This window comes from Canis lupus, chromosome 4 (assembly GCF_003254725.2).
Source record: "Canis lupus dingo isolate Sandy chromosome 4, ASM325472v2, whole genome shotgun sequence".
Classification (NCBI taxonomy): Eukaryota; Metazoa; Chordata; class Mammalia; order Carnivora; family Canidae; genus Canis; species Canis lupus.
This window is the reverse complement of record NC_064246.1, coordinates 3,688,077-3,712,982: the sequence shown is the minus strand read 5'-3', so window position 1 is coordinate 3,712,982 and position 24,906 is coordinate 3,688,077. Positions and strand designations below refer to the sequence as shown.

The 24,906-nt window shown below is 44.3% G+C and overlaps 1 protein-coding gene across 7 annotated transcripts in view; it reads left to right on the top strand.

The window, feature by feature from the left end:
• The window catches only part of EDARADD (EDAR associated death domain), a 149,841-nt gene that overhangs the window by 112,327 nt on the left and 12,608 nt on the right, over nucleotides 1–24,906 (top strand). For 5 of the 7 annotated variants that reach the window (XM_049108746.1, XM_025448530.3, XM_025448531.3 and 2 more), the window contains 2 exons: nucleotides 252–310; nucleotides 23,589–23,634. In XM_049108746.1, the coding sequence (XP_048964703.1) occupies nucleotides 252–310; nucleotides 23,589–23,634 (105 nt within the window). The remainder of the gene's footprint in view (nucleotides 1–251; nucleotides 311–23,588; nucleotides 23,635–24,906) is intronic. The other 2 variants (XM_049108747.1, XM_035715012.2) reach the window with 1 other exon arrangement.

The window sequence follows — 24,906 nt, the reverse complement described above, 5'->3', positions numbered from 1 at the left end:
ATCTCTCATCAATAGATAAATAAAATCTTAAAAGAAAATACTCAGGGGTTAGGTGGGAACTGTGACTGGTGCCCTCCCAGGCAGTGGAGGTATAGCTATGGGGCCTCATTCATGGAAGCAGAGAGGACAGGAGACCCAAGGCCCTCTTGATTTTACCAGATGTCCAGGCAGCCCCTAATTCTGAGTCCTAATTACGGGCCTTACGCTGCAGAGCATGTTCTTTATCAAGCCTTGTGTCTTTTTCCCCCCAGCTGAGGACTGTGATCCAATTACTTTGAACTGCCCAACAAATTCTGAGATGCATCACCAGGTAAGAATCATTTCAGTTATATTTTCACCCTTAGGCACTTGCTAATCCAACAAGAATTATTTTTAGAAATTATCTTCCAGAGCTTTGAAAATTAAGAAGAGGACTTTTAGGTAGAAGAATAAGTCTGGGAATGATCTTTAAGCATCCCCGTTATATACCACGACACAACTTCTGTTACTTCCAGTAACTGTGATAACTTTAATCCATTCTCCAAAATGAATATTTGTCAGTATGCTAAACACAGTCAATGTCAGTGAATGAAAGAGCAGAGCTACTTTCAGGTGGAGCTGGTATGCTGTGAGTGGGAACCTTTTTTTAAGCCACAACAGAAGTGGATGGTCTAATAACATTTTTGTAATATTTTCCTTTTTTTTCAGACATCAGAGGTTAAACTTTAACACATTATTTGTATTGTCTTTTTCCAAAAAGCAAATCCAGGTATTGTTTTTTGATTGTGAAAAAATGGTTGTTATTTTAAACTTCAGATAGGACAAAAATGTACCCCCCCAAAATTGAGGATTGCCTGTCATTCCACTCTTCACCTTTTGAGGTATCTCTTTCCAGAAGCTTCCTTGGGTCACCGTGTGCTTTAGCTACTTCTGGTACCGTCCATCCCATTTCTTTCTGCTCGCTCAAAGCTCATTAGCAAAATTGCACAATGCTTCACATCTGCTGAACTATATTTAGAGTGTCAAATGTCTCGAAAAGCATGTCTTGCCTCAAGAAAGGCTAGTTTGATCCTGCCCATTCCATAACACCAAGTTACTTTTTAGCAAGACGAACTGAAAGTTCTGTTTAGGCTTGCTTATGAAACGTCAGTCTGTCATAAATCATTAATAGCAATGCTCTTGGATAGTCAAATCACTTTTGCAAAGAAGCAACATTATGCAGTAGTTAATAAAATAGTCAATTTTAATTGTACACAGCTCTCTTGAAAGTTGTCAGTGATGCTGCTTTTAACTTTGGTTTGGGGCTCTTCAGTCACCTGCTGTGAATATCATATTCTTATTTATTACTCCTTAGCATTTTTCTTGGAATTACAATCTAATGATTGACTTTGGCACTGACTAAATTTAAACAAATGCAGTAGGGCAGCTCGGGTGGCTCAACGGTTTAGTGCCGCCTTCAGCCCAGGGCCTGATCCTGGAGACCCGAGATCAAGTCCCACATCAGGCTCCCTGCATGGAGCCTGCTTCTCCCTCTGCCTGTGTCTCTGCCCCTCTCTCTCTCTCTCTCTCTCTCTCTCATGAATAGATAAAGAAAATCTTAAAAAATAATAAAAAATAACTGCAGTAAACTCAAAGTATGAAACTTTCTCTTTTTGCACTTCTTAATTTGTTTAACAAAATTTTGCTCCTCACATGTTTTGTAACGTGATACAAACTCACATGAAGATACAAGAATGCTACATTGTTTGTTTAGCTTGCTTTTAGGGATTTTCCAAGACCAGTTAAGGTTAGGTACAGAATATACCTTAGGACACTGTGCAGAAATTGTTTATTTTAGTGTCATAGTTCTGGCTATATGAAGCAAAGACTATCCTAAAAGATGACAATACATCTATCAACGAATAGGGGCAACTGAGGAGCTCAGTTAGTTAAGCATCTCTAGTCCCAGGGTCCTGGGGTGGAGTCTCATATCAGGCTCCCTGCTCAGAGGAGAGTCTGCTTCTCCCTCTGCCCCTTCCTCCATTCATGTTCTCTCTCTCTCTAATAAATAAATAAATTCTTAAAAAATAAAAAGATCTATCAATGAATAAAAGGAGAAGAAACCTATTCAAGATTTTATTCAGTTCTGTTTAAAAAGATATTGTCTTATATTCCTATGAAAAGTAGGACTGTACATAGCTACTTCAGTTATTTCTTTGCATAATCTATAGGATTTGTTCTCACTGCTAGGTGTCCAGAAGGACTCTTTAAAACTAACCTGGCAGTTAGAAGAAAGAAAATTCACTAGGGGAGCAACATTTAAACAAACAAACAAACCCCACAGTCCATTTTCTAGAGTCTGACATTAAAAGCAAACTGAAAATATGTTCTTCAAAATATGTAACATTTGGTGTGTTAAGGATTTTTATCATTTTAAAACTAACGTCCACTTCTTTGAATGATGCAGAGGAAAACATTGCAGCCTCCTGGTGTGCAAAGTCAAAGTCTGACACCTCGGACAAATTTCATAAAGAATCCTTTACTTTTAGGAGCTTAACACCCATACTCCATCTACTAGAGCCTGTCCTGCTTCTACAATTTATTACAAGTGGCATTTGTTGAGCATATGCTCTGAGACGAGATCTGGACTGGGTGTTATTGGACGTAAGAAAAAGCAGGAGGGAGGGACAGGGAGGAGAGAAAAACCCCGCAGAGTTTACAGACTTTCTGGCGAAGCAATGCACACAACATGAGACTCTAGATGTGGGGATGATTCACAAGGCTTAAAAATGTCTATGGAACTTGAGACACTTGGGTATCTCAGTTGTTTCAGCATCCAACTCTTGATTTTAGCTCAGGTCTTGATCTCAAGGTTTTGAGTTCAATCCCCGCATTGGGCTCCATGCTGGGCGTGGAGCTTACTTAGAAAAAAAAAAATATATATATATATATTTAACTTCATGTTCAAGAAAACACTTTCCAGAATGTTTATCCAACAATTAAGTTTCAACTACATGAACTACAGGCACAAACATATGGCAAATGAGACTAAAAATTTGTTCCAATTTGTAGCCAACAATCTGTGCCAAGAGGAAACCAAAGTAATAAGAAAAATAATAAATATCAGGTTACTAACTTGGAGTTAGAGGTTATAGAAAGAATTACATTCTCCTCTATGTTGTTTATTTGGTTTTACCAAACCAAAGGTATTTTATCTTTTAAGTTTTAGAAACCACATGAAAGTACTAGCTCATTTAGTTGTGACTAAAGAATCATACTAATGTAAGATGTTAATAATAAAGGAAATGGAGTGTAGGGTATATAAGAACTCTCTATAACATCTACTCAAGTTAACTGTAATTCTGAAACTATTCTAAAATAAAAATGTATTTTTTAAAAGATGTATTTTAGAGGAGGAGAGCACACACAAGCAGGGGGAGGGACAGAGGGAGGTGGGGAGAATCTCAAGCAGCTCTCCATGCTGAGTGCAGACCCTGACATGGGGCTCAATCTCACGACCCCAAGTTCATGATTGAGCTGAAACTGAAGAGTCCAATGCTCAATTGAGCCACCCAGGCGCCCCAAAAATAAAAATGTATTTTAAAAAGCACACTAAGTAAAATTAAGAATCTAAAAAAATTAAAAACCTCATTCACAAGTCCACTACTCTAATATAACCATTTTTTTGTCATTTGGATGTATTCCCTCATACATTTTTCTTCACATGAAAAATTATAAAAATTGTTTGTAAATATATCTTGCTTTTGTCATGTAATGTTATCTCACAGATATCAAGTTTGCGACATGGTTGCACCATCAGTTTGATTGGTTGCTGGTATTACCGTCCCTGACATGGAAATTGATTCTGGGATGCATGTCCGAGGGTAGGGTGGTGATAGCAGCCCTGCTACGAGCAGTGGTACATGTCAGTGCTCTGAGGAGAGAGCCACTGACAAATACTTTGCCTGGAGCTGAAGTATTAGGAGATTCTAGGTAATAAAACTGAGGGATGCATTGGAGCCAGGGCCCCAGACACCTGAATGCCAGACACCAGGTGGAGGGAAGGTATTGGGGATTGTAAATGATGGCCACTTGACCATACTGGGGAGCCCAGGGGGATGGCAGAGGGGATGAGGCTAAATTTCAAGCCTGTAGCTGGGAGCTATTCCTACTAAGACTATAAAGAGAGAATTCAGGAAGAAGGTAAGATTCATGTGTTGCTGGGGTTATGTTCTGTTTGTGTGTGAGCTGTGAAGAAAGAGATGAAGGTTTGTAGAAGTTGGGGTATGTGAGATTTGCGGCAACGCCCAGTGAGTACCAGAAAACACAGCTCTAGGTACTGGCTTAGGACTCTCACAGCAAGAGGTTACACCTGGGTGGCTCAGAGGTTGAGTGCCTGCCTTTGGCTCAGGGCGGGATCCCACAGTCCCAGGTCAAGTCCCACATCGGGCTCCCTGCATGGAGCCTGCTTCTCCCTCTGCCTGTGTCTCTGCCTCTTTCTGTGTGTCTCTTCTGAATAAATAAATATTTTATTTATTTATTTTTTTATAAAGAAGGTTACAGCTGAAGCCTCAGGAGTGAATGAGACTGCCAAGGAGAGAGGGGAGAGAGGAGCCAAGGGTAGAAGCTTAAGGAACACCTCATTCTAGAGGCCAGAGGAAGAAAAGGAGTTTAGAAGCAGAAATTGGTCGAGACAGAAATGTAATTGCAAGTCTTAAAGAGTGAGTGGGTGATAAGAAAGTCTGCTTCCTTAAGGGAGCAAGGAAAAGTATTCAATTCTTGTTTGAAGGTGTTAGAAAATACAGGAAAAAAGCTGCTTTTTTCCAGGATGGGAAATAGCAGATCTTAAAAGATAAAGTATTACTAGGAGTGGAGAGATTCAAAACAGGAAAAGAAGAAGAAGTGTAATATTAGTGGGGTTTGTTTTCCTTTTGGAATTAATGTTCCTAGCAAATATTGTTTGGTAATGTGCCCAAAAATGTTCTGGGGCAGGGGAGCACCTGGTGGCTCAGTTGGTTAAGTGACTGTCTCTTGATCTCAGCTCAGGTCTTGATCTTGGGGTCATGAGTTCAAGTCCCCACATTGGGCTTCACACTGAGTGTGGAGCCTATTTAAAAAAAAAAGTTCTGTGGGGGAACACCCAACATACTGATTTCCCTGAAGGTATGTATAATCTAGCAGGGAAGATAGAGGCACACATATATCAGGCAAAGTCATCCGAGACGCATATCAATGAGTTAGCATTTTTAAAGTAAGAATCTCAACTTTTTCAGAGACAAAAGAAGGCTGGAGAGGTAAAGATGTAAGCATTCTCTTAGATGTAAAGACTCTGGGAGCTGAGAGCTGATGTCAGATCTGAGCAGCCTTTTGCATGGCAACACTTAAATGGATCTAGTGAGGAGATTGGGGGCTACAGGGTATGTTCTGTCCATACAGTAGGAAGGCCAGAGGCCGTCGTGAACAAGGCAGTGGCATGGTAGCATTTGATTAATTGGAAATGGATTGTGACAGGATAGATGATGCCGCATCCATCTATCCATTACGTATTTGATACTGTCACTCTTTTAGATGCTGGGGATATAATGGTGAATGCTTAGAGCTACAGTCAAAGTTAGCATTTGAAATCTCCAGCCTGGAGAGCTGAGTAGGAATGTTTATGGATACTCCCAAAACAGAGGCTCTGTAGGCAGGTAAGCTGAGAAACTCTTCCTTAGATTCTTGGAGAATCTTAGCACATATCTATAAGGGAAAGGAGAGAGAGGAGACTGCTGGTTGAGTTCATTCAACAGGTAAGCAAGCTTCTCCCACCACCTGGGCACACCTGTCAACCTGGGCATCCAGCAAGGTTAACAGCTCCACTTTGGAAAATGCTGCTCTGGGCCAAGGTCTTGAGTGCCAGCATGGGAGCATGGTCTTGGTCTCCCAGCCCTGGGGGGCTTTCTGGAAGAGTCTCCCCATAGAATGATGGCATAAGAACAGAGTTTTAGACAAGTCGGCCTAGCAGTGGATCGTCTAGGTGATAGCTAGGGAGAAACACTGCGGTAGTGGTGCTCACCCAGGAAAGCGATTTCAAGGGCTTAGGGGCAGGATGTAAAGGGGAGAATGAAGATGGGAGGGTGCCATTCCCAACATCTGTGCTGCTGTTGCAAAGCACCACGAGTAGAATGTCATGGCTCTGGAGCCTATAAGTCTGAGATCGATCCTTCTAGGGTGCTGGGGACAGACTCTGTCCCAAGCCTCTGCCCTTGCTTGTCAATGGCCATCTCCTCCCTATGTCTTCACACCATCTTCCCTATGTGTGTGCCTCTCTGTATAAACGTCCCCTTTCCATAAGGACACCAGACATGTTGGCATAGGGTCCACCCTCATGACGTCACTGGAACTTCATACCTCTGTAAAGAGCCCATCCCCAAATACAGCCATGTTATGAGGTGCTGGGGGCCAGGACCCCAATGTATCTCTTTTTTTTTTTTTTTAATATTTTATTTATTATTTATTTATTTAAGTCACAGACAGAGAGAGAGAGAGGCAGAGACACAGGCAGAGAGAGAAGCAGGCTCCATGCACCGGGAGCCCGATGTGGGATTCGATCCCGGGTCTCCAGGATCGCGCCCTGGGCCAAAGGCAGGCGCCAAACCGCTGCGCCACCCAGGGATCCCCCCAATGTATCTCTTTGAGGGGGAAGAGAACATAATTCAAATCATAGAAACACTTGCCAACAGAACAAAACAAGAACCAAAGGACACCACGTTCTGAAGGAGATGAAAGGGTTTGGCATCAGTCAGGGCTTGGGGCTGATGCAAAGGGAAGCATGGAAGGCTTGCTCAGGGAACTGGTGACCTGAGTGCATGGTTGGCGGGGAGGGGGGGTGACTGTCAAAAATAGGAAAACAACTAATTTGGGCAGTGAGGGAAAAATGAATTGATCTTCCTTAAGCTCTTAAAATGCCATCCAGCACATCATAGATGCTTCTGGGCATGTAACTAGTAAGTGAGGAACAAATAGAGTATTTCATAGAGTATATAACATACATACATACATTTCATAGAGTATAACATAGAGTATTTCTACTGGTAATGGTGCTCAGAGAGAAGTAGGGGAAGGGGACGGTGAGGGGGCCACCAAGGCAACATGGAAGTTAGGGATAGGGAGTGGGAATCAAGCTTGCTGTATTCGGGGTGCCAGAGCAAATGATGCATTTTTGGAACATGTTAAGAAACAAAACGAGGAAACCAGTCAAGGCAGAAGACTTGCAGAGTCCCCAGAAATCAAGAGCCATGCTAATTCAGGTGTGCGCAGCCTTACCCCTTCCGCCCACCCGGGCCCTCCCTCATGTGGCTGCGTGGCTTGCAGGGGACCCACGAGGCCAGGTTTCTCCCTCCAGAAGCTCACAGAGGAGAGCTGAGCTGGCAGGACATGCAAGGGAGCAAACCCAGCTCGAGGCGTGGACTTTGGGGTGTTCTAGGGCTCTCTCGTGCTCTGGGTCAATCCTGTTATCTGGGGGGAGTGGGAGAGCAGGAGCGAGCCCACCCTGCTGGCCACCTGTGAGAAGAGAGGCAGGCGGGGAGAGGAGGGAGTGCGCCCGCCTGGTGGTAGGAGCTCTGAGCTTCCAGAACCAGAAGAGGGAGGGCAGAACCTTCCCAAGCCGGAAGTAGATGCACCCACTTCCCCTCTGGCAAACAAAATTGCTGAGTGGGAGGGACAGCACCTGGCCATGGGTTAAATTCACCTGTTGCCAGCGAGGCTGATGTATGAATAATAGTTCATGTTAACCTCCATCTGTAGTTGAAGTTACCATGAGATTAGTCACACATGTGCCTCTTACCCTTCGTCTGCTGTATCCTCTCACCACCTGCTCCTTCTTGGCCATTTAGTCTATGAATCTGGCACATGATTTAGGACACAGAAGGGGCAGGGGTCCTTCGCACCTCAGGTGGCAGCTATACGATCCGGCCCTATGGGCCGTAATAAGAATCCTTAAGGCAGATTTTTAAAACATGTGAAGCATCTATTAGCAGCCCACACAAAACAGATTTCAATTTTCCTACTAAAATTAGTGCCCACCTAAGATCTGTTTAGCCCAGTGGTTCCGGCCCCTGACTGTACATGGGAATCACTCGGAGGACCTTTACAATATACCAATGCCTGGGTCCCATCCCCCAGAGATTCTAACTGAAATGGTTTGGGGTAGTTCTTAATGTCCTGGGAACTTCACTGCACGGCAGAGTGAGGAAGGCCAAGGTGGACCACGCATCCATGGGATGTGGGGTCCAGACATGCCCACAGCATTAACATTCATTTTCCATGCATGCAGGCTGCTCCACCTGCTACCAGGTATAGCCCTGTGTGGCATCTGTCTCTGAATTTCCCCTTTTTCTAAGGACACCAGTCCTGGGGCATCTTGGTAGCTCAGTGGTTGAGCATCTGCCTTCAGCTCAAGGCATGATCCTGAGTCCTGCTTCGGGCTCCCCACAGGGAGCCTGCTTTTCCCTCTGCCTGTATCTCTGCCTGTCTCTGTGTGTCTCTCATGAATAAATAAATCAAATCTTAAAAAAAAAAAAAAAAGGACACCAGTCCTATTAGATTAGGGGCCATGCTGATGACATCTCTTTGACCTCATTACTTCCAGAAAGACCTTATGTCCAAATATCGTCAGGTACTGAGGTTAGGACTCTGATGTATGAACTTGGAGTGGGGGACCAGGAGTGGGGAGGCACAATTCAACCTAAAACAGCATTCAGTGATTTGGTGTTGATTATATTACAGCATTTATCTTGGAACCTAATATTCAGTAGGAATTTAATAAGTGGAATGGATGGATGAATATGCATCTTCTGGCATCTGGGGTACTGTGTATACTGACTGCTAATCTCTGCATAAAATATACACCCTGATTGTTTACATCCTCTTGCAAGCAGAACGCCAGAGGTTTCCCAACTAACCTCCAAATAGATTCATATTCTTATAAAAGGGAGATAAGGGAAGTATTATTTCCTTTTTTTCCTTTGTATAGATAAAACTATTTTGTATATGGTTATGATCACAGTGTCCAAACAATGTAATGTTTTCTTTCTTTTTTTTTTTAGAGAGAGATTTATTTATTTATTTTAGAGAAAGAGCACAAGTGGGTTGGGGAGAGAGAGAGAGAGAGAAAGAATGAATCCCAAGCAGACTTCCCACCAAGTGTGGAGCCTGATGTGGGGCTTCATCCCATGACCCTGAGATCGTAACCTGAGTCGAAACCAAGAGTCGGATGCTCAACTGACCAAGCCACCAGGGTGCCCCTCCTTTTTTTTTTTTTTTTTTTTTTACTTAATACAGTATCCTAAGCATTCTAGGATGTTAATGGGATGTAATCAATAGAATAATAATTATAATTATAATTAACATCTTTAAGGCCAAGAGTTATACCAAGCACTCACCTGTATGAACTCATTTCATCTTCCAAATGACCCTAGGTGGGATGTACTATTACTATGTCTATTTTAAAGGTGTACACTCTGACACAGAGTGGTTAAATAATTTCTTTAAGGTGACTCGGCTACTGAGCAATAGAGCCAAGATTTGAACCACATAGGCATTCTGATGCCAGACTCTGTGCTTGTGGCTGCTACTGGCCTCACCATGGGCTTGGGAACCAGACAGACCTCCTAGGCCCCTAGCTCTATCACCCTGAGCTGGTTACCTGATCTGAAGTCAGTTTCCTCCTTTGTAAAATGAGTAGAGTAGTACCAGTCCCCTGGCACACAGTAAATGCTCAATAAGTATCTAGTTATATTGCATTTAAATGAACACCATGCTGTCCTTAATTAACTCTTGGCCTCAAAACTCAAGCTTGTCTCCTTACCCCAGCTCAGGCGTGATTGAAATTTGAGGCCCAAAGAGATATGGATGTATTTCCCTATCCTAACCCAAGTGAGAACATAGCACCATATGTGGACTGAGCACTCCCAGCTGGATGTTCTCATCTGTCCCCAACAGCCAACCCCAGGCACTTCCCTCCAGGGGTGTATCACACCTCTCTTACCTGAGTAGGGTCCTTTCAAGATGGCTCCAGTCCATTTGGCCATGGGAAACTTGTAACTTCCTCATACATGCAGGTGAGGGCCTCCCAGTGGCAGAAGGGTTGCTCCTGGAGGGTCTACACATCAGTGGTCATCCAGCCAAGTAGTGAGAGGTTGGTCTCCACCTTCCAGCAAGCACCCTTCACAGGCAGTGCTCCTGAGGCACCCTCACCTGGCATGAGTGGGCAGAGAGGCTCCCTTCCTCCTGATGGCAGGGGATGGATAACAACCACAGCCCTTACCTCTTCCGATTCTTCAAAGAAATCTCTTATATAAGCTGAAGGTGGTGTTGAGGTAATGCTCACACTGCCACTTTGGCCACTTCTTTGCTAGTCCTTTGGGGTTTACCTGGCACCTCTCTGTGGAATGTGTGCATACCAATGTCCTCCACTTTTGGCCCCAATCAAAACTCTTATTTATTTAGATTTTATTTATTCATTCATGAGAGACACAGAGAGAGAGGCAGAGACATAGGCAGAGGGAGAAGCAGGCTCCTTGCAGGGAGCCCAGTGCTGAACTTGATCCCAGGACCCCGGGATCACGACCTGAACTGAAGGCAGATGCTCAACCACTGAGCCCCCCAACGCCCCCCAGCGCCCCCCTGGCTCCCGCTGTCAAAACTCTTAAGACACTAGGAAAATGTCCCATCTCATATCCCGTTATATTCTTGGCCATGAGGTAATTTAAGAGTTTCTTTATTGTAGAGCTTGACATTGTTTCAACTGTTTTGCTATCTGAAATACTGCTGGAGTGCACGTCCTTCCCCTGCCTCTCCCTCCCCACCCCACCCCCCATGTAAAGCTGTAAATTTCTTAGACTTACATTTGCATTTGTGTTGACAGACTAGACCTAACAGACCAGACCGCCAGTCTGATCTTCCTCCCAACAAGTTATAAGAGATCAAATCTGTTTCTAGTGACAAATGCCACCAAATAGAGGATGGTGTTTTATCTATTGAAAGCCTATTGATAACTGATTTCTTCAAAATTCAATAAGATGTCTCAAAAATAAAGTTGTACATTATGTTGCCCAGAGTAGACGGGTGCCCACACCCAGTTTTTAAGCCATGGAATGCCAAGCATGCTTGGGATAGTATCACACAAAGTACCGCAGGATGACCAAGACTGAAATTCTCAACCCTCTGTGAGCTAGAGAACTATCTTAGTTAATGATTGATGCTAAAGTCGCAGCCCCAGACCTTGTGGCCAATCTTGTGTCTTGTTTATTCACTAAAGAAACAGAAGTCTTTTCTTTCCAAGGACACATGTTTTGTATTTTAGGTGGGACTCTCCCCCATGGCCTTGACCCCTCACCTACCATCCGTGTCTGTCTGTCTGTCTTTCTTTCTTTCTTTCTTTCTTTCTTTCTTTCTTTCTTTCTTTCTTTCTTTCTTTCTTCTTTCTTTCTTTCTTTCTTTCTTTTCTTTCTTTCTTCTTTCTTCTCTTTTTCTTTTTTTTTAAGCTCTTATTTTAGAGAGAGAGAGAGAGAGCAGGGGGAAGGGCAGAGTGAGAAGGAGAGAGAATCTCAAGTAGACTCTGCATTGAGTGTAGAGCCCAATGTGGTTCTCTATTCCAAGACACTGAGATCGCAACTTGAGCTGAAACCAAGAATCATATGCTCAACCAACTGTGCCACCCAGGCTATCTCTGGGTCCTCACCTGCCTCCCAGCTCCGAGAGGCCCATGTTCTGCCTATTGTGCCTTCTCTCCTAAACTCTTTGCCACCAGGCCTAAGTCACAGGGCAGCTGAGCATGCGAATCCTGACAATTTAGAAAGTGGGTTTGGGCCAGACATTGCCTACTGACAGCTTGGTATTGTTAGAGCCAAAGGGACCCATGAAAATCATGTTGTTCGTGATTTCTTCTGTTTCCATGAAGGGAACCAGAGATAGTTGATGAGGCAGAGAGTTGGGACCTGTGCCTTGTCCACTGTCACCTTCCCCCACCCCCCATACCCAGCATTTCTGAGTCAGTCGCAGCTGCTGTTACCACTTCTGCTGAGCCTCTTGCCTAGGGAGCTTTTAGGCTTTTCCCAGTTCTAAATGCTAGCTGTCTGGCAGAGTAAGCTTGGGTAAAAGCTACTGGAATAAAACCAGAAAATGGTAGGGTTGCTCTTTTCTTTAAATTAGGTTGAGAGGTAGCTGGCAAAATCCTTTCCAACAGCCTCATGGCCTTGGCAGCACAACCAAATCTAGCAGACTCTGTGCAAACCCGAAGCAATTATGCACATTATAATGACAGGGAATGGACCCAAGCAGCGCTTGCTGTTGATGGTATCTCCCAGGAGTCAGCCTGGCAGGCCCCTACCTGCCCTTCTGCGGCACTCCTGTTTCAAGTGCCAACAAGATCTGTTTAACAGATTGGTGAGTCCTGTAGTTTGTGCTTTGATTGTGTTGGCTGTAGGAAGTCCTTGGTAGTGTCTCGCCACATCCCTGAGACAATGTCCTGAGAATGAGGAAGCAGTGCTGTTTAGGTAAAACTAGAGAAACTTTCCCTGGAACCTGAACTTGCTATTTTCAACTCTGGTGACAGGGACTTCCTTTAGCTTTGCGGTCACTAACTACCCGTCCAAAATAGATTGCTCCTTTTTGAAACAGGCTTGGAGAGGTCTCTCGATACACAGCTGTCTGGAGCTTCAGAGGAAGGACAAGGAATTTCAAGGGTGGGTTTTGCTGGGATGGAAACCACCTATTCTGTAAATGCAAGTAGTACACATTTGCCCCCTCCCTTCCCTCTCCCTTCCCCCTTTCTTTAGCCACCTTCCCACCCAGTCTGTGTGCTTGACGCCCCCACCTCTGCTAAGGTGATGGGGTGCCCATTAGGGAATAGATACACAAACCCCTAGAAAGTTAAAATTAAGTAAGACCAGGTGAATTTGCTTAGGGTCTTTGAAAGGGGTAGATTCTTTCCTGGTCTTGATATCCTAGGCAGTTTTGTCTAAAACACACAATGATCTGATTCCATCTCCTAGGATAGAACTTAACTCCCTCAGGATGTGTCATCTTACTTGTTCTAGATTATATTTGGGTATCCGGCATGGTGGTCTTCAGCTGACCTGCCTCCTCACTCTGTGCCATCTCTGGGAACAACTGCATCTCCTAGCACATTATCACAGGGAGCAGACCTTCTACCTCAGACTCTGAAGTCCCCTCCAATTCAACCCTGTCTGCATTCTCAGCTCTCAACAGCCCTCCCTTTGTCAGGCATTCTGGTGCTGGTGCTCCTCTTACTGATTATTAGTGGAACTTACCTTGCCAAATCCTTGGGCTTGGGTAGACCAGGACCACGTGCATGCTGTGTTTCTGAATGCTGGAGAAGAGAGTGAAATGTAAACTGCTGTTCCCACTACAAATTCATGCTGCCCACTGCAGTCACCATTCCAGGGCCTTAATAAACTTCCCAGAAATGAAATTTTAAAAGAAAAATCAAGGTACAGACAATCCCCGACTTAGGACAAGCCAACTTATAATTTTTTTTTGACTTTAGTGTGGTGCAAAGTGACACGTGTTCAGTAGAAACCACACTTCAAATTTTGGATTTGGATCTTTTCCCAGGCTAGCGATCCACGGTATAATTTTCTCTCCTGAGGCTGGCCTGCAGCCCCAGCTCCCAGGCAGCCACGCAACCACAAAGGTCAATAGCCAACACTGACAACCATTCTGCATCCACATAACTCTTCTGCTTCCCACTTTCAGTATGGCACTCAGTCAATGGCATGAATTCTGCAACACTTTATTATCAAGTAGGCTCCATATTTGATGATCTTGACCAACTGTAGGCTAATGTAAGTGTTCTTTTCTATTTTTTATTTATTTTTTATTTATTTTTTCAAGATTTATTTATTTGAGAGAGAGAATGTGGGAGGGAGGGGCAGAGGAAGAGGGAGAGAAGCTTAAGCAGACCCCTGCTGAGCATGGGGCTTGATCCCACAACCCCAAGATCACCACCTGAGCTGAAACCGAGTCTGATGCTTAACTGACTGCTCCACCCAGGCTCCCCAGCTAACGTAGGTGTTCTGAGCATGCTTAAGATCAGCTGGGCTGAGCTAGGGTGTTTGGTAGGTTTGATGTAGTAATACATTTTCAATTTAGAATATTTTTAACTGACAATGGTTTATTGGGATATAATTCTGTTATAAGTTAAGGATGATCTGTACTCTAATTTGATGTTTCTTTAACTTATTTCTACATCTGAGCCAAGTCAAAATAATATTTTTGTGGTAAGGCACATATAAGCCAAAGGGCAGAAATGCTGGCTTTCTAGCACTTAGTAATTATTTCCCTAAGAACAGCATAAGAAGAGTTTATTAGTCATTAAATTATACAGTTCCTCATTATATCTACTCTAATTGTTTGACTTAAAGGCTTCTGTTCTCATTATCATTCAGTGCTTTATTGGCTGTAATGCCTTTAAATTTCACTAGTGAGTTAGAATTTTCACTTAGATTTTCCATTGGTGTGGGTGTTGGGGTGCAGCCACCTGCCTGCACAGTTGAGAGTGCAAATTGATACAACTTTCAGAACACTGGCAGTATCTATTACTCATTGATCAGGTGATCTCTTTTTAATTATCCTACAGAAATCATAACAGAGTGTGTTTGAAATAGAGAAAAATTGCAGATAACTTACATGTCCATCTGTAGGGACTGGTTAAATACATTTTGGTACTCTGGCACAGTACAGTTAAAACCATAAAAAGGAGGAGAGACCACTGGCCTTAAAAGATATCCATAAGATATTATTTTTTAAAAGATTTTATTAATTTATTCGAGAGAGAGAGAGCATTGCCGGGGGGTGCAGAGAGAGAAGCAGACTCCCAGCTGAGTATGGAGCTCAACTCCAGACTCGATTCCAGGACCCCACGATCATGATAGCTACTTAACTGACTGAGCCACCCAGGTGCCTCCATAAGATATTATTAAATAAAACAAATTGTAAGGGTGCCTGGCTGGCTTAGTCGGTTCAGTGTCCAATTCTTGATCTCAGCTCAGGTCATGATCTCAGGGTTGTGAGATCAAGGTCCGCGCTAGGTGGAAATCCTGCTTAAAATTCTCTCCCTCTTTCTCTGCTCCTCCCCCACTTAAAAAAAAAAAGATAGACACTAGTATGGTTTGGAGCTAAAAATCTGTCTCAATCTTGGATCCTATGACTAAGGAATCAGAAAGGACATGCCCCAGATTGTAACCAGTAACCTTTGGAGAGGGAGATGGATTAAGAGATGGGCTGAGAGAGTGAGAGAAAGATTTCCACATCTCTTGCAGTGTTTTTAAAAACCAGTTTGAGTAGAGATATTAGAGTGGGGTTAGGGTGTCATAAACACATCATAAGTTAAAAATATTTAAGTTGAAAATGCATTACTACTCCTAATCTACCAAATACCATAGCTCAGCCCAGACCACCTTAAACATGCTCAGAACACTTATGTTAGTCTACAGTTGGGCAAGAGCATCTAACACAAAGCCTATTTGATAGCAAAGTGTTGCAGATCTCATGTCATTGATTGAGTAACTGAAAGTGGGAAGTAAAAGGGCTGTGTGGGTGCAGAATGGTTGTCAGTGTTGGCTGTTGACCTTTGTGGTTGCGTGGCTGCCTGGGAGCTGGGGCCACTGGATAGCCTCAGGGGAGAAGATCATACTGTGGATTGCTGGCCCGGGAAAAGATCCAAATCCAAAATTTGAAGTACAATTTCTATTGAATACATATTGCTTTTGCACTGCCATAAGGTCAAAAAATCATTACTTTTTTTTTTTTTTTTAAAGAAAAATCATCAGTCAGGAGCCATCAGTACTTTTTATTTTGTGTATGTCTTTGGTATTTTTTTCAAATTAAAGAAAAAGTAGTAGAATAATTCATTCAAACATCTGGATGGTGTTTAGGCCTAACCAACTTCCATATATTGGCTCTCCAACCAAGTGGTCTTTCTTTAACCTACATATAATTGTGTACCATGGGAAAATTATAGAGTGAACTGTGGGATGGTGAATGCACTTCCTCACCTCGCAGCCTTGCACGAGTCTGCTCCGGCATCACATGTATCCTACACCTGGGATTTGTGAGTGTTAGAAATCTAGGCGGAAACCCCCTGCCCCTCCATTACACCCACGGCCTTTGCACAAGCAAACCATAGCCTCCTCTGAAACACTTGGCGATCTTTCTGAACAGTAATCAACCATACTTCATGCTCAAGGGGAAAATCCCTGCCTCCTTCACCTTTGAAACTATAGCAAGGGGATGAAATTACACCTGAGCATGCCCAGCCTCCAATGAGCAGCTGCTCCAGGCTTTGACCCCCACTTCAACTCCAGAAGTAGCAGGCCTTCCTTGTAGGAGAGAACCCTATTTGAGCCAAATGTACACAAACCCACAGGTTTGCTCTCACCCCAGCAAAGCAGTGCAGCCTTTATTTCCAACTTCTATTCTTCTGCATTTCGTTCTTTCATCCTCAGTGTGAAACTTTCCCTGTTGTCTCTTTTCACTTGACATTCTCTCTGTGCCTCTTTAACATGTTATTCATTCCTTGTGTTGTCAATATTTATGCTCATGTCTTTGTTTCATTACCAACTTGTAACCTTGAAGCAGCAGGGATATGGCTCCTTTGTCTTCATATGCCTTAAAATGGTCTCAGACACTGAGTTGGTGCTTGGTAAATGTAGCCTGAATTAAATACATTTCTCAAGGTCAGTTTCTGGAATATACTTTCAAATAAATAGATCTATCCATATGTAGACACACACACACACACACACACATATATATATATATATATATACACACACACATATATATGTATAAAGAGAGAGAGTATTCTTCAGTAAAGAGTAAAAGTGTAAACAGTTACTGCAATAATAATTTGCAGAAAAAGAATTAAGTATAGATTGCTATAGAAAAATCCAACAGGAGACTCATAGTCTAGTCCTACTGTGTAGAAGCGGATCATCGACAAATACATGTCGTTCAGTTACATGGAAACCAGCTCTGTCTTGAGAATTTACACCATTGAAAGTGGCTTGAGTTTCACTGGCTATGTGACAGGAGAGAGTCTAGAATAGTCTGAATCCATGCTATGGAAGCTCTGTTACTAAATGCATACCTAAGCTTTTAAAATCATATTTTCAAAGCCATTTGCTAACATACTGTCTTAAAGCAGAGAGATCAGGTTTTACCATTGGTTGTTCTCCTGAAGAAGCCACTTAAGTAATTTGGCTGCACTGGTACCTCAAGTAAGTAAGTCATTTGCATGGAAGGCAGCTCTTTTCTGGCCCTTTGGGTATAATTCAGGTTGTTCTGACCAGGTGAGCAGTGATAACTTGGTTTGGGTCTTCATGGTGGTTTCCAGTCAGACTCAGGTGAGTGCTTTCCCACCCAGTTATCCTTTCCCTTGTTTGCAAAATAACAAAGATGGCGCTCTTTATTAATTAGCTAAGCCAGACATTTAGAGATAGGACTAGACAGTAGAGAAGAGCATGCTTCCCAGAAGACTAGCTCCTAGGTGCTGGTTAGTACCTTCCCCAGCAATCTATCAGCATCTCTAGCTTATCAATCCATCCTCATGTGGGATGTCCATTCATCTCTGAGGAGAGTTTTCTCCACAGTGTGTTCTTGGCCTTGGGGTTTCTGCTGCTCTGTGAAATCTCCAGAGCCCTGTGTGAGCCTTGTGTGAAATCTCCGGAGGTGGCTCTTCACCACCTGGTGCCTTCAGCTCCCTAAGCAGAAATGGGACCTGGCTACCAGTCTATAAGCTAACCAAAGTACAAAAGTTTGTGTAACCCAGCCAACTTTCTTTCTGCTCGAAGAGTTTTTGGCAGCAGTTAATACCTTTGCCCAAATACAAGGTAATTCCCCCACATCCACAATGAGAAGGTTTTACAAAATGGGGATTTTCTTTAGCCTGCTTGAATATAGAAAACATTAGTGTTCAACTTTGCAGTCCCTTCAGATTCCTAAGGAGATTAAAAAAATTTTTATTGCGGTAAAATACATGTAACATAATATTTACCATCTTGATCACTTTTAAGTATATGGTCTATGGCATTAAGTCCATTCATGTTGTGCAACCATCACCACCACCCATCTCTAGAACTTTTTCATTCTCACAAACTATGCCCATTATATATGAATTCTCCCTTTTCCACTCATCCACCTCCTCATAATTACTATTTTACTTTCTGCCTTTTGAATTTGATTCCTCTAGGGACTTCATTTAACTGGAATCATACAGTATTTGTCCCTTTGTGTCTGGCTTATTTCACTTACCATAACATCCTCAAGATTCATCCATGTTGTACCCTGACTCAGAATTTTCTTCCTTTTTGAAGCTGGATAGCATTTGGCATTTTGTTAATCTATTCACCTATTCATCTAGGCTAAACCCTAACTCTGGTTGTTTGGGTTATTCCATCTTTTTTTCTTACCTAGAACTTTCTCTGTTGGCATACAGACTCAACCCTACCCAGAAACTATTCTCTCCCACAAAGCCAATACTTTATACTTGAACTCCATTCATAATTAAAACAAGACCTCTCAACAGAAGTTTTTTTTTTTTTAATCATTTGTAAATGGTGATTCTTAGCTCCTAAATACCTCTTGGAGTAGTCAGTGAGCTAGTCCAAAGGCATTATGTACCTGGCATAGTATGCACTTTGCAGAAGTAAGTCCTTGAGAAGTCTGGAAGGAATTAGGGAAGAAGAAAAGGGGTGGGGTGAGGGTGCTAGTTTCAGAAGTTGGCATAGAACAGGGGGAGTCTTGTATGTGATAAGATCCCCTAGAGGGGAAGGGGCAGACATGGAAGGGGAGGGATAGAGTTGGAAGTCTTTGAAGCCCCTGGCTTATTTCCCCTGCTGTCCTGGGCCGCTCACACCTAAGCCTGGTGCCACTCTGACTCACCACTCTGGCCTCCGTGTTCCTGGATCAGTTTTAATGGGATCAGCAAGATCTCAAGCTATGGCTTATGCAGCTGAGGACCATCCGTTCCCTCAGGCCCCAATCCTGGGTCCCAGGGATGCCACGGGCTGGACTTCCCTGCCCAAGTCAGCTCTCCAGTCCCCTGGACTCCAGTTACTACAACCAGGCCAGTGTTAGGTTCCCAACACCAGTACACCTCCTGAGGACTGGTAGTGGCTCTGCCCATCACCAGGGATCACCTGCCTATACTTTCTACTGGTACAGGACATCTCTCTGATATCCAGGTGGAGCCCAGTTTCCTTTTGGAAATCCCTCCCATTAACTGTTTCCAGAAACATCACAGAACCTGCCACATTCTCTGTATCCCAGCTCTCATCCATGAGCTGATCCTCTGCTCCCTTGTCCACCTCAGACCACTCATCAGGTCTGACGTGATCTTGGAGGCAAGACCTGTGCTATAGTGAGAGACCCCCTGGTGACGACGCTGGATTCCATTATATTGACCTAATATTTCTGAACACAGCACGTAAGCTCAGTGCTAAGCCATATAGAGATGGAGAAGATATGTCCCACCCTTCCCGGTAAGAGCCATTGAAAACATCTTCACAGGACCATAGTTCAAGGATAAAGGTTGGGGCTTGAAGGTGAAAAGACACCATCTCTTTGGAGATGGGAGAAGGAGGAGAGTGAGGATGAATCCACTGGCCCAGCCACCTCTCTGGAGAAGAGACACAAATGGGGATGAGGCCTTCAGCAGAGTGGAGAAGGTTTGGAACAGAACTCGAGAGGGCCTGAAGGAGGACAGCTGGAAGGAAGATCCAAACACGGCCAAGGAGCAGCTGAGGTCCAGCTGAGGTCAGATATGTGATCCTATGAATGTGGAAGGTTTGTCACTTCTTTTTCCAAAGCAGCACTCAGCAGTTTAGAGCAAGTTGGGGGGAAGGGAGGGCAGAGCTAAAGATTGGCCTACAGAGGCGCACTGCTGGAAGAAAAATCTAGGATGTTTTGAAACACATGACTGAGTGGACAGGAATCCAGGTGAGGCCAGAACAGTGGAGCAGGGGGCAGGCTGCAGAATCAGTGACCAAGAAGACGAGGCCACCAAGGAGGATTGGAGGGCATGAGGGAGGCATAGGGAGAGCATCACGAGGGCGGAAATTCATCCCCTGGCCTGGGGAAGAGACTCCACACCCCATTTGTGTCCTCTTTCCTTCCTCCTCCCACTCGCCGTCGCTTCCACAGATATTACGTGTTATCTGCCTCAGATGTGCTAATCACAGGACACGGCATGGACAGGGGCCCTTGTCTGGTAGTTCAAGGTCGAGGGCGTGAGAGAGACACCTCAAACCCCCACAGCCAGTGGAGCAAGCGTCCCTTGGGGTGGCATAGACAGGATGCCGTGGGAGCACCCCAACACGGAACCCAGTCTGGGGCCTTGCAGAAGGCTTTCTAAGAGGAAGTGATGTCTGAGCTGGGAGCTCAAAGATAAGAGAAATTTTGGCAGACAGAAGGGCCGAGGGAGGGGAGCCCAGCAGGCGGACCCCCCCGTATCCTCCCCACCCACCTGGCAGAAGCGGTTTTCGTGTCCATCTCTCTGCTAAATTTGGCTCTGACCGCACGTCCTGCTCTCCAGTGTCTCTCTCTCTCCTTCCACAATCCTGTCAACATCCATATTTTCATCTCCGGCCTTGGTCTCTCTCAAGGGCCAGCACCCTGTTTTCAACACCCACGGACATCTCATGGTCTTTTTTTTTTTTTTTTTTTTACATCTTATGGTCTTAACCATCACTCTTCAAAACTTGCTCTTGATTTACACCTCATGACCCTTTCTCTGCAGTGGCTTCCTTTCCTAGATGAGCTGTGTAGGGTCTCCTTAATTGTCACCTTTGAGGCCATCTTGTTCTCCCCCACCACACCCACAGTCACCTGGCCTGTACATGGCTCTCTAGCTGCCGTGTTCCTGTGCTGTGCACACAGCCAGGTGGCATTTCCTGCTTTGCTCCTGGATAGCTCTGAGCATGCCTGCTTCTGGCAAAGAGCTCCTGAGTGACCGCTCCCCCCCCCCCCCCATTGTCTGTGAGATGAAGCCCAGCTCCTTAGACAACCAGGTCAGAGTAAATCCCTCCCAGCCTCAGTCTGGCCTCAGAGCATCTCCTTCTATTGCTTCTCATGGCCTTTGCCTCAAAGTGCCCTATGGGCACCATGTTGCCACTTCCTTGGTAGCTCACGTGGGCCTCCAGCTCAATGCCTTGCCTCCAAGTACCCACTGTCCAGATCCTCAGCAAAGTTCATCTCAAACATCTCTGGAGAAATCTCCTCTGTTTTTTTTCCTGTCAGAGGAAACGTCTCCTCTCTGATTGGGTCTATGCATCCCTATTGGAACTCATCACCTCTGCCTTATACTTTAGTTATTTATGTGCATCTCTATTTCCCCAGCATATCTGATGGCAGGCCTTGAGGTCAGGGGTTCAGATTTATCTTTGTATATAGGTTCTGACATGGGGAGCTGGTGCATATCAGGTGCTTCATCAAGAGGTGTTGAGTAAAGGCCATTTTTTAAAAATGCAAAAATAAGTCTTTTCTGATTTCACTCTTGGACAACTAACCTAAGAAGTAGCATAACATAATAATCAGAGTAAGAACAGAGATAATAGATATTCTTCTGTATTCTGTCTCCATCAATGTTCACACTTCATTCTGTGTCATGTCACATCCCTTGTCTCTCTCACAGGGATGATTCTGGCCAGATGTTGTCTCTGATACAAATTTTCTCCAGGTTATGAGAAATCCAGTCAAATCCATGTTAACGTAGTCTTTTGTTAAAGGAATGCTCATGTGTTGGCAGTGATCCCCGTTGTACCACAGAGTCTGTCAAGTTTTAACATTTGTGTCTCTAAACACCAGCTGAAGGTCCTGTTTCTGTTTGCTCCCTGCACGTTTCCGGTTCGGGGAACAGAACCATGAGTCTGCTGATAAAAGAGCGGGCCTGCCCCATCCTGCTGCAGTTGTGCGGATGTGAGAAGGCAGGTCCTTACATGACCGGTCCAACAGTGGCCCTACCATTGTAGAGCCTTGAAAAAGTAAAAAGGAGATTGTTGTTCTTTCACAAACTTCCTATAACCTTTACCCAGTGTACGCATCAGAGTGAGCAGGTTGCTTTTCATCCCAGTTAGGACAGTGACGAGGAGCAAGGCTCAAACAGAAATAAGAAATATTTAGATTGGGGGGGGAGGGTGGATGCGGAATCTGGCTGGTTAAACACAGGAATGCTGCTCATGTGGGGATAAAAGGAGGCTCATAATTAGATGAGTGTATCTACGCTGCTGAGACATGGGAATATATGAGCTCGGAATGAGGGAGAGGGTTTCTCAGAAGATGAAGAGAAGACTATTTAAAAGATCGACACCTTTTAAAGTCACACATCTTTAAGGAGGATACTGAGAATGCAGAGGTCTTTGGTGACGAGCCTATATGTGACCCCCCCAATCCACAAAGGAGGATGCAGAGACCAGGGCTTTTGGACGCAATTCCAGTGCTGCTTCCAGAACCTGATGGAAGGGGGTCATAGTAGCTATTGGGAGGGGTTTCCATTGTACAAAGATGGAGTTAACACAAACAGACGCATCCTGAGGATGGTCTCCTCTACTGATGTCATTGAAAACTCATTTGTGCACACACATCCTCCAACCAGGTCAGAGTAAATCCCTCCACGTACCATATCTGGTGGCCTGGCCCTACTTGTAAAAATAGAACCCCCGGTAGAAGGGCAGAAACGCTATCATCTCTGCAGATACTTGGACACTGCCTTTTGACAGTTTCTCCTTGCTGTTCTGAGATTATATATATATATATATATATATATATATATATATATTTTTTTTAAATACAATAGAAGGACCACCTGGGTGGCTCAGTGGTTGAACGTGATCCTGGGGTCCTGGGATCAAGTCCCATATTGGGCTCCTTGCAGAGAGCCTGCTTCTCCCCCTGCCTGTGTCTCTGCCTCTATCTCTGTGTCTCTCATGAATAAATAAATAAGATCTTAAAAAAAGAAAAAAAAGAATAGGGCAGCCCGGGTGGCTCAGCGGTTTAGTGCCGCCTTCAGCCCAGGGTGTGATCCTGGAGACCCGGGATTGAGTCCCACATTGGGCTCACTGCGTGGAGCCTGCTTCTCCCTCTGCCTGTGTCTCTACCCTCCCGCCAACCCTGGCTCTGTATCTCTCATAAATAAATAAAATATTTAAAATAAATAAATAAATAAATAAAATATTTTTAAAAATAAATAGAATAGACACGTAAACAAATTACAACCTAGACTGACAACAAGCCCAAGCAAAGAGTAGATAGGGAACAAGAGAAAAGTCATCCCTAGTGTGAAATAAAAGTAAAACACCAGCACATTGTTCATCTATCAGTGTCTACCATGTGCCAGGCACTGTTCTGGGCATGGATGACCCAGCACAGGGAGCAAACAGATAAATGCCCCTCACTTCCAGGAGCTTCTATTCTAGAGGGAGACGCAGCGGTCCCTGCCCTTTACTGTTTTTGAGATCCATCGCCACCCACCCTGCTGGGCTTTGGTGGAAATTTAACTACGTTGGAAAATTGATAATATCTCCATTCACGTATGGGTGTGATTCTAATGAAGGTTGCTTTCTGGTTGACAGGGAGAAGAAAATGGCTTTCCAGACAGTACTGGAGATCCCCTTTCAGGTAAAGGACTGATTCGACAGATGTCTGGGTTTCTCTGATAACTGGCACAGCTAAACTAAAGATAATTTGCAAATCTGTTTGTCATTAATTTTAAAAATCTGTATTATGGACAAGAGAAACTTTCCAACCACAGGCCGCAGGGAACTGCAAGGAAATGTTAACCAGATTTCACAAAAGGTATCAGAGTCTTTTCTCCATGCTAACCTGACTTGGCTCATGAGGGTCACAGCTGGGTTCTTGATAGGAAAAGTTTAGGATGGGGCACCAGTCAGAACAGAGCAAACCCTCCTCCTTCAGAGTTAGCATGGATGGAAAACTGCCAGGTAGAAGAAGGCAAGGGGGCTGAGGCCAGCCAGGGTAGCCAGCCATTGCCTCCATTCCCGCCCTGTGCCCTGGCGCCCCATACTGTGAGCCCCTTTCTGCTGTTGGTGTATTTAACCAGAGCAACATGAAGATCTTTCTCCTCCCCCACTTGTTACTTTAAGTTGGAAACTTTGGCAATCTTCAGATTTCATATTAGTTGATCACAGAGAACATCTGGAGTGAGCATTAACATAGGCTACCAAAAGAATGATTAAAATACAGAAAAACCTCATTAATGTTTTCTATACCTTTTAAAACACCTATTGAAGGGCTGAGTCATCAGGGTTTTGTTTCTTTCTTTTATAGGGGGAGGGTGGTGGACCCTAAAACCCCCAGGGTAATCCGTCACCAGATCTACTTGGACTGGGCACACATGACCATGCTGAAAATCAGAACTTGGGATGTATTCTCAACTTTTTTTTTTCCCCCTTAGAAACATGATGTTATCGGTGCCCAGGGGGCCCAGTCTGTTAAGCATCTGCCTCTTTTTTTTTTTTTTTTAAGATTTTATTTTTATTCATGAGACACAGAGAAAGAGGCAGAGACACAGGCAGAGGGAGAAGCAGGCTCCCTGTGGGGAGCCCAATGCAGGACTTGATTCCAGGACGCTGGGATCATGGCCTGAGCCAAAGGCAGACGTTCAACCTCTGAGCCACTCAGGTGCCCAAGCATCTGCCCCTTGATCTCAGCTCAGGTCTTAATCTCAGGGTTGTGAGTTCAAGCTCTACCTTGGGCTCCACTTAAGAGAGAAAGAGGAAGGAAGGAAAGGAAAGGAAAGGGAAGGGAATGGAAGGGAAGGAAGGGGAGGGGAGGGGAGGAAAGGGAAGGGAAAAGAAGGAAGGAAGGAAAGGAAAGGGAAGGGAGTGGAAGGGAAGGAAGGGGAGGGAAGGAGGAGGGAGGAAGGAAGGA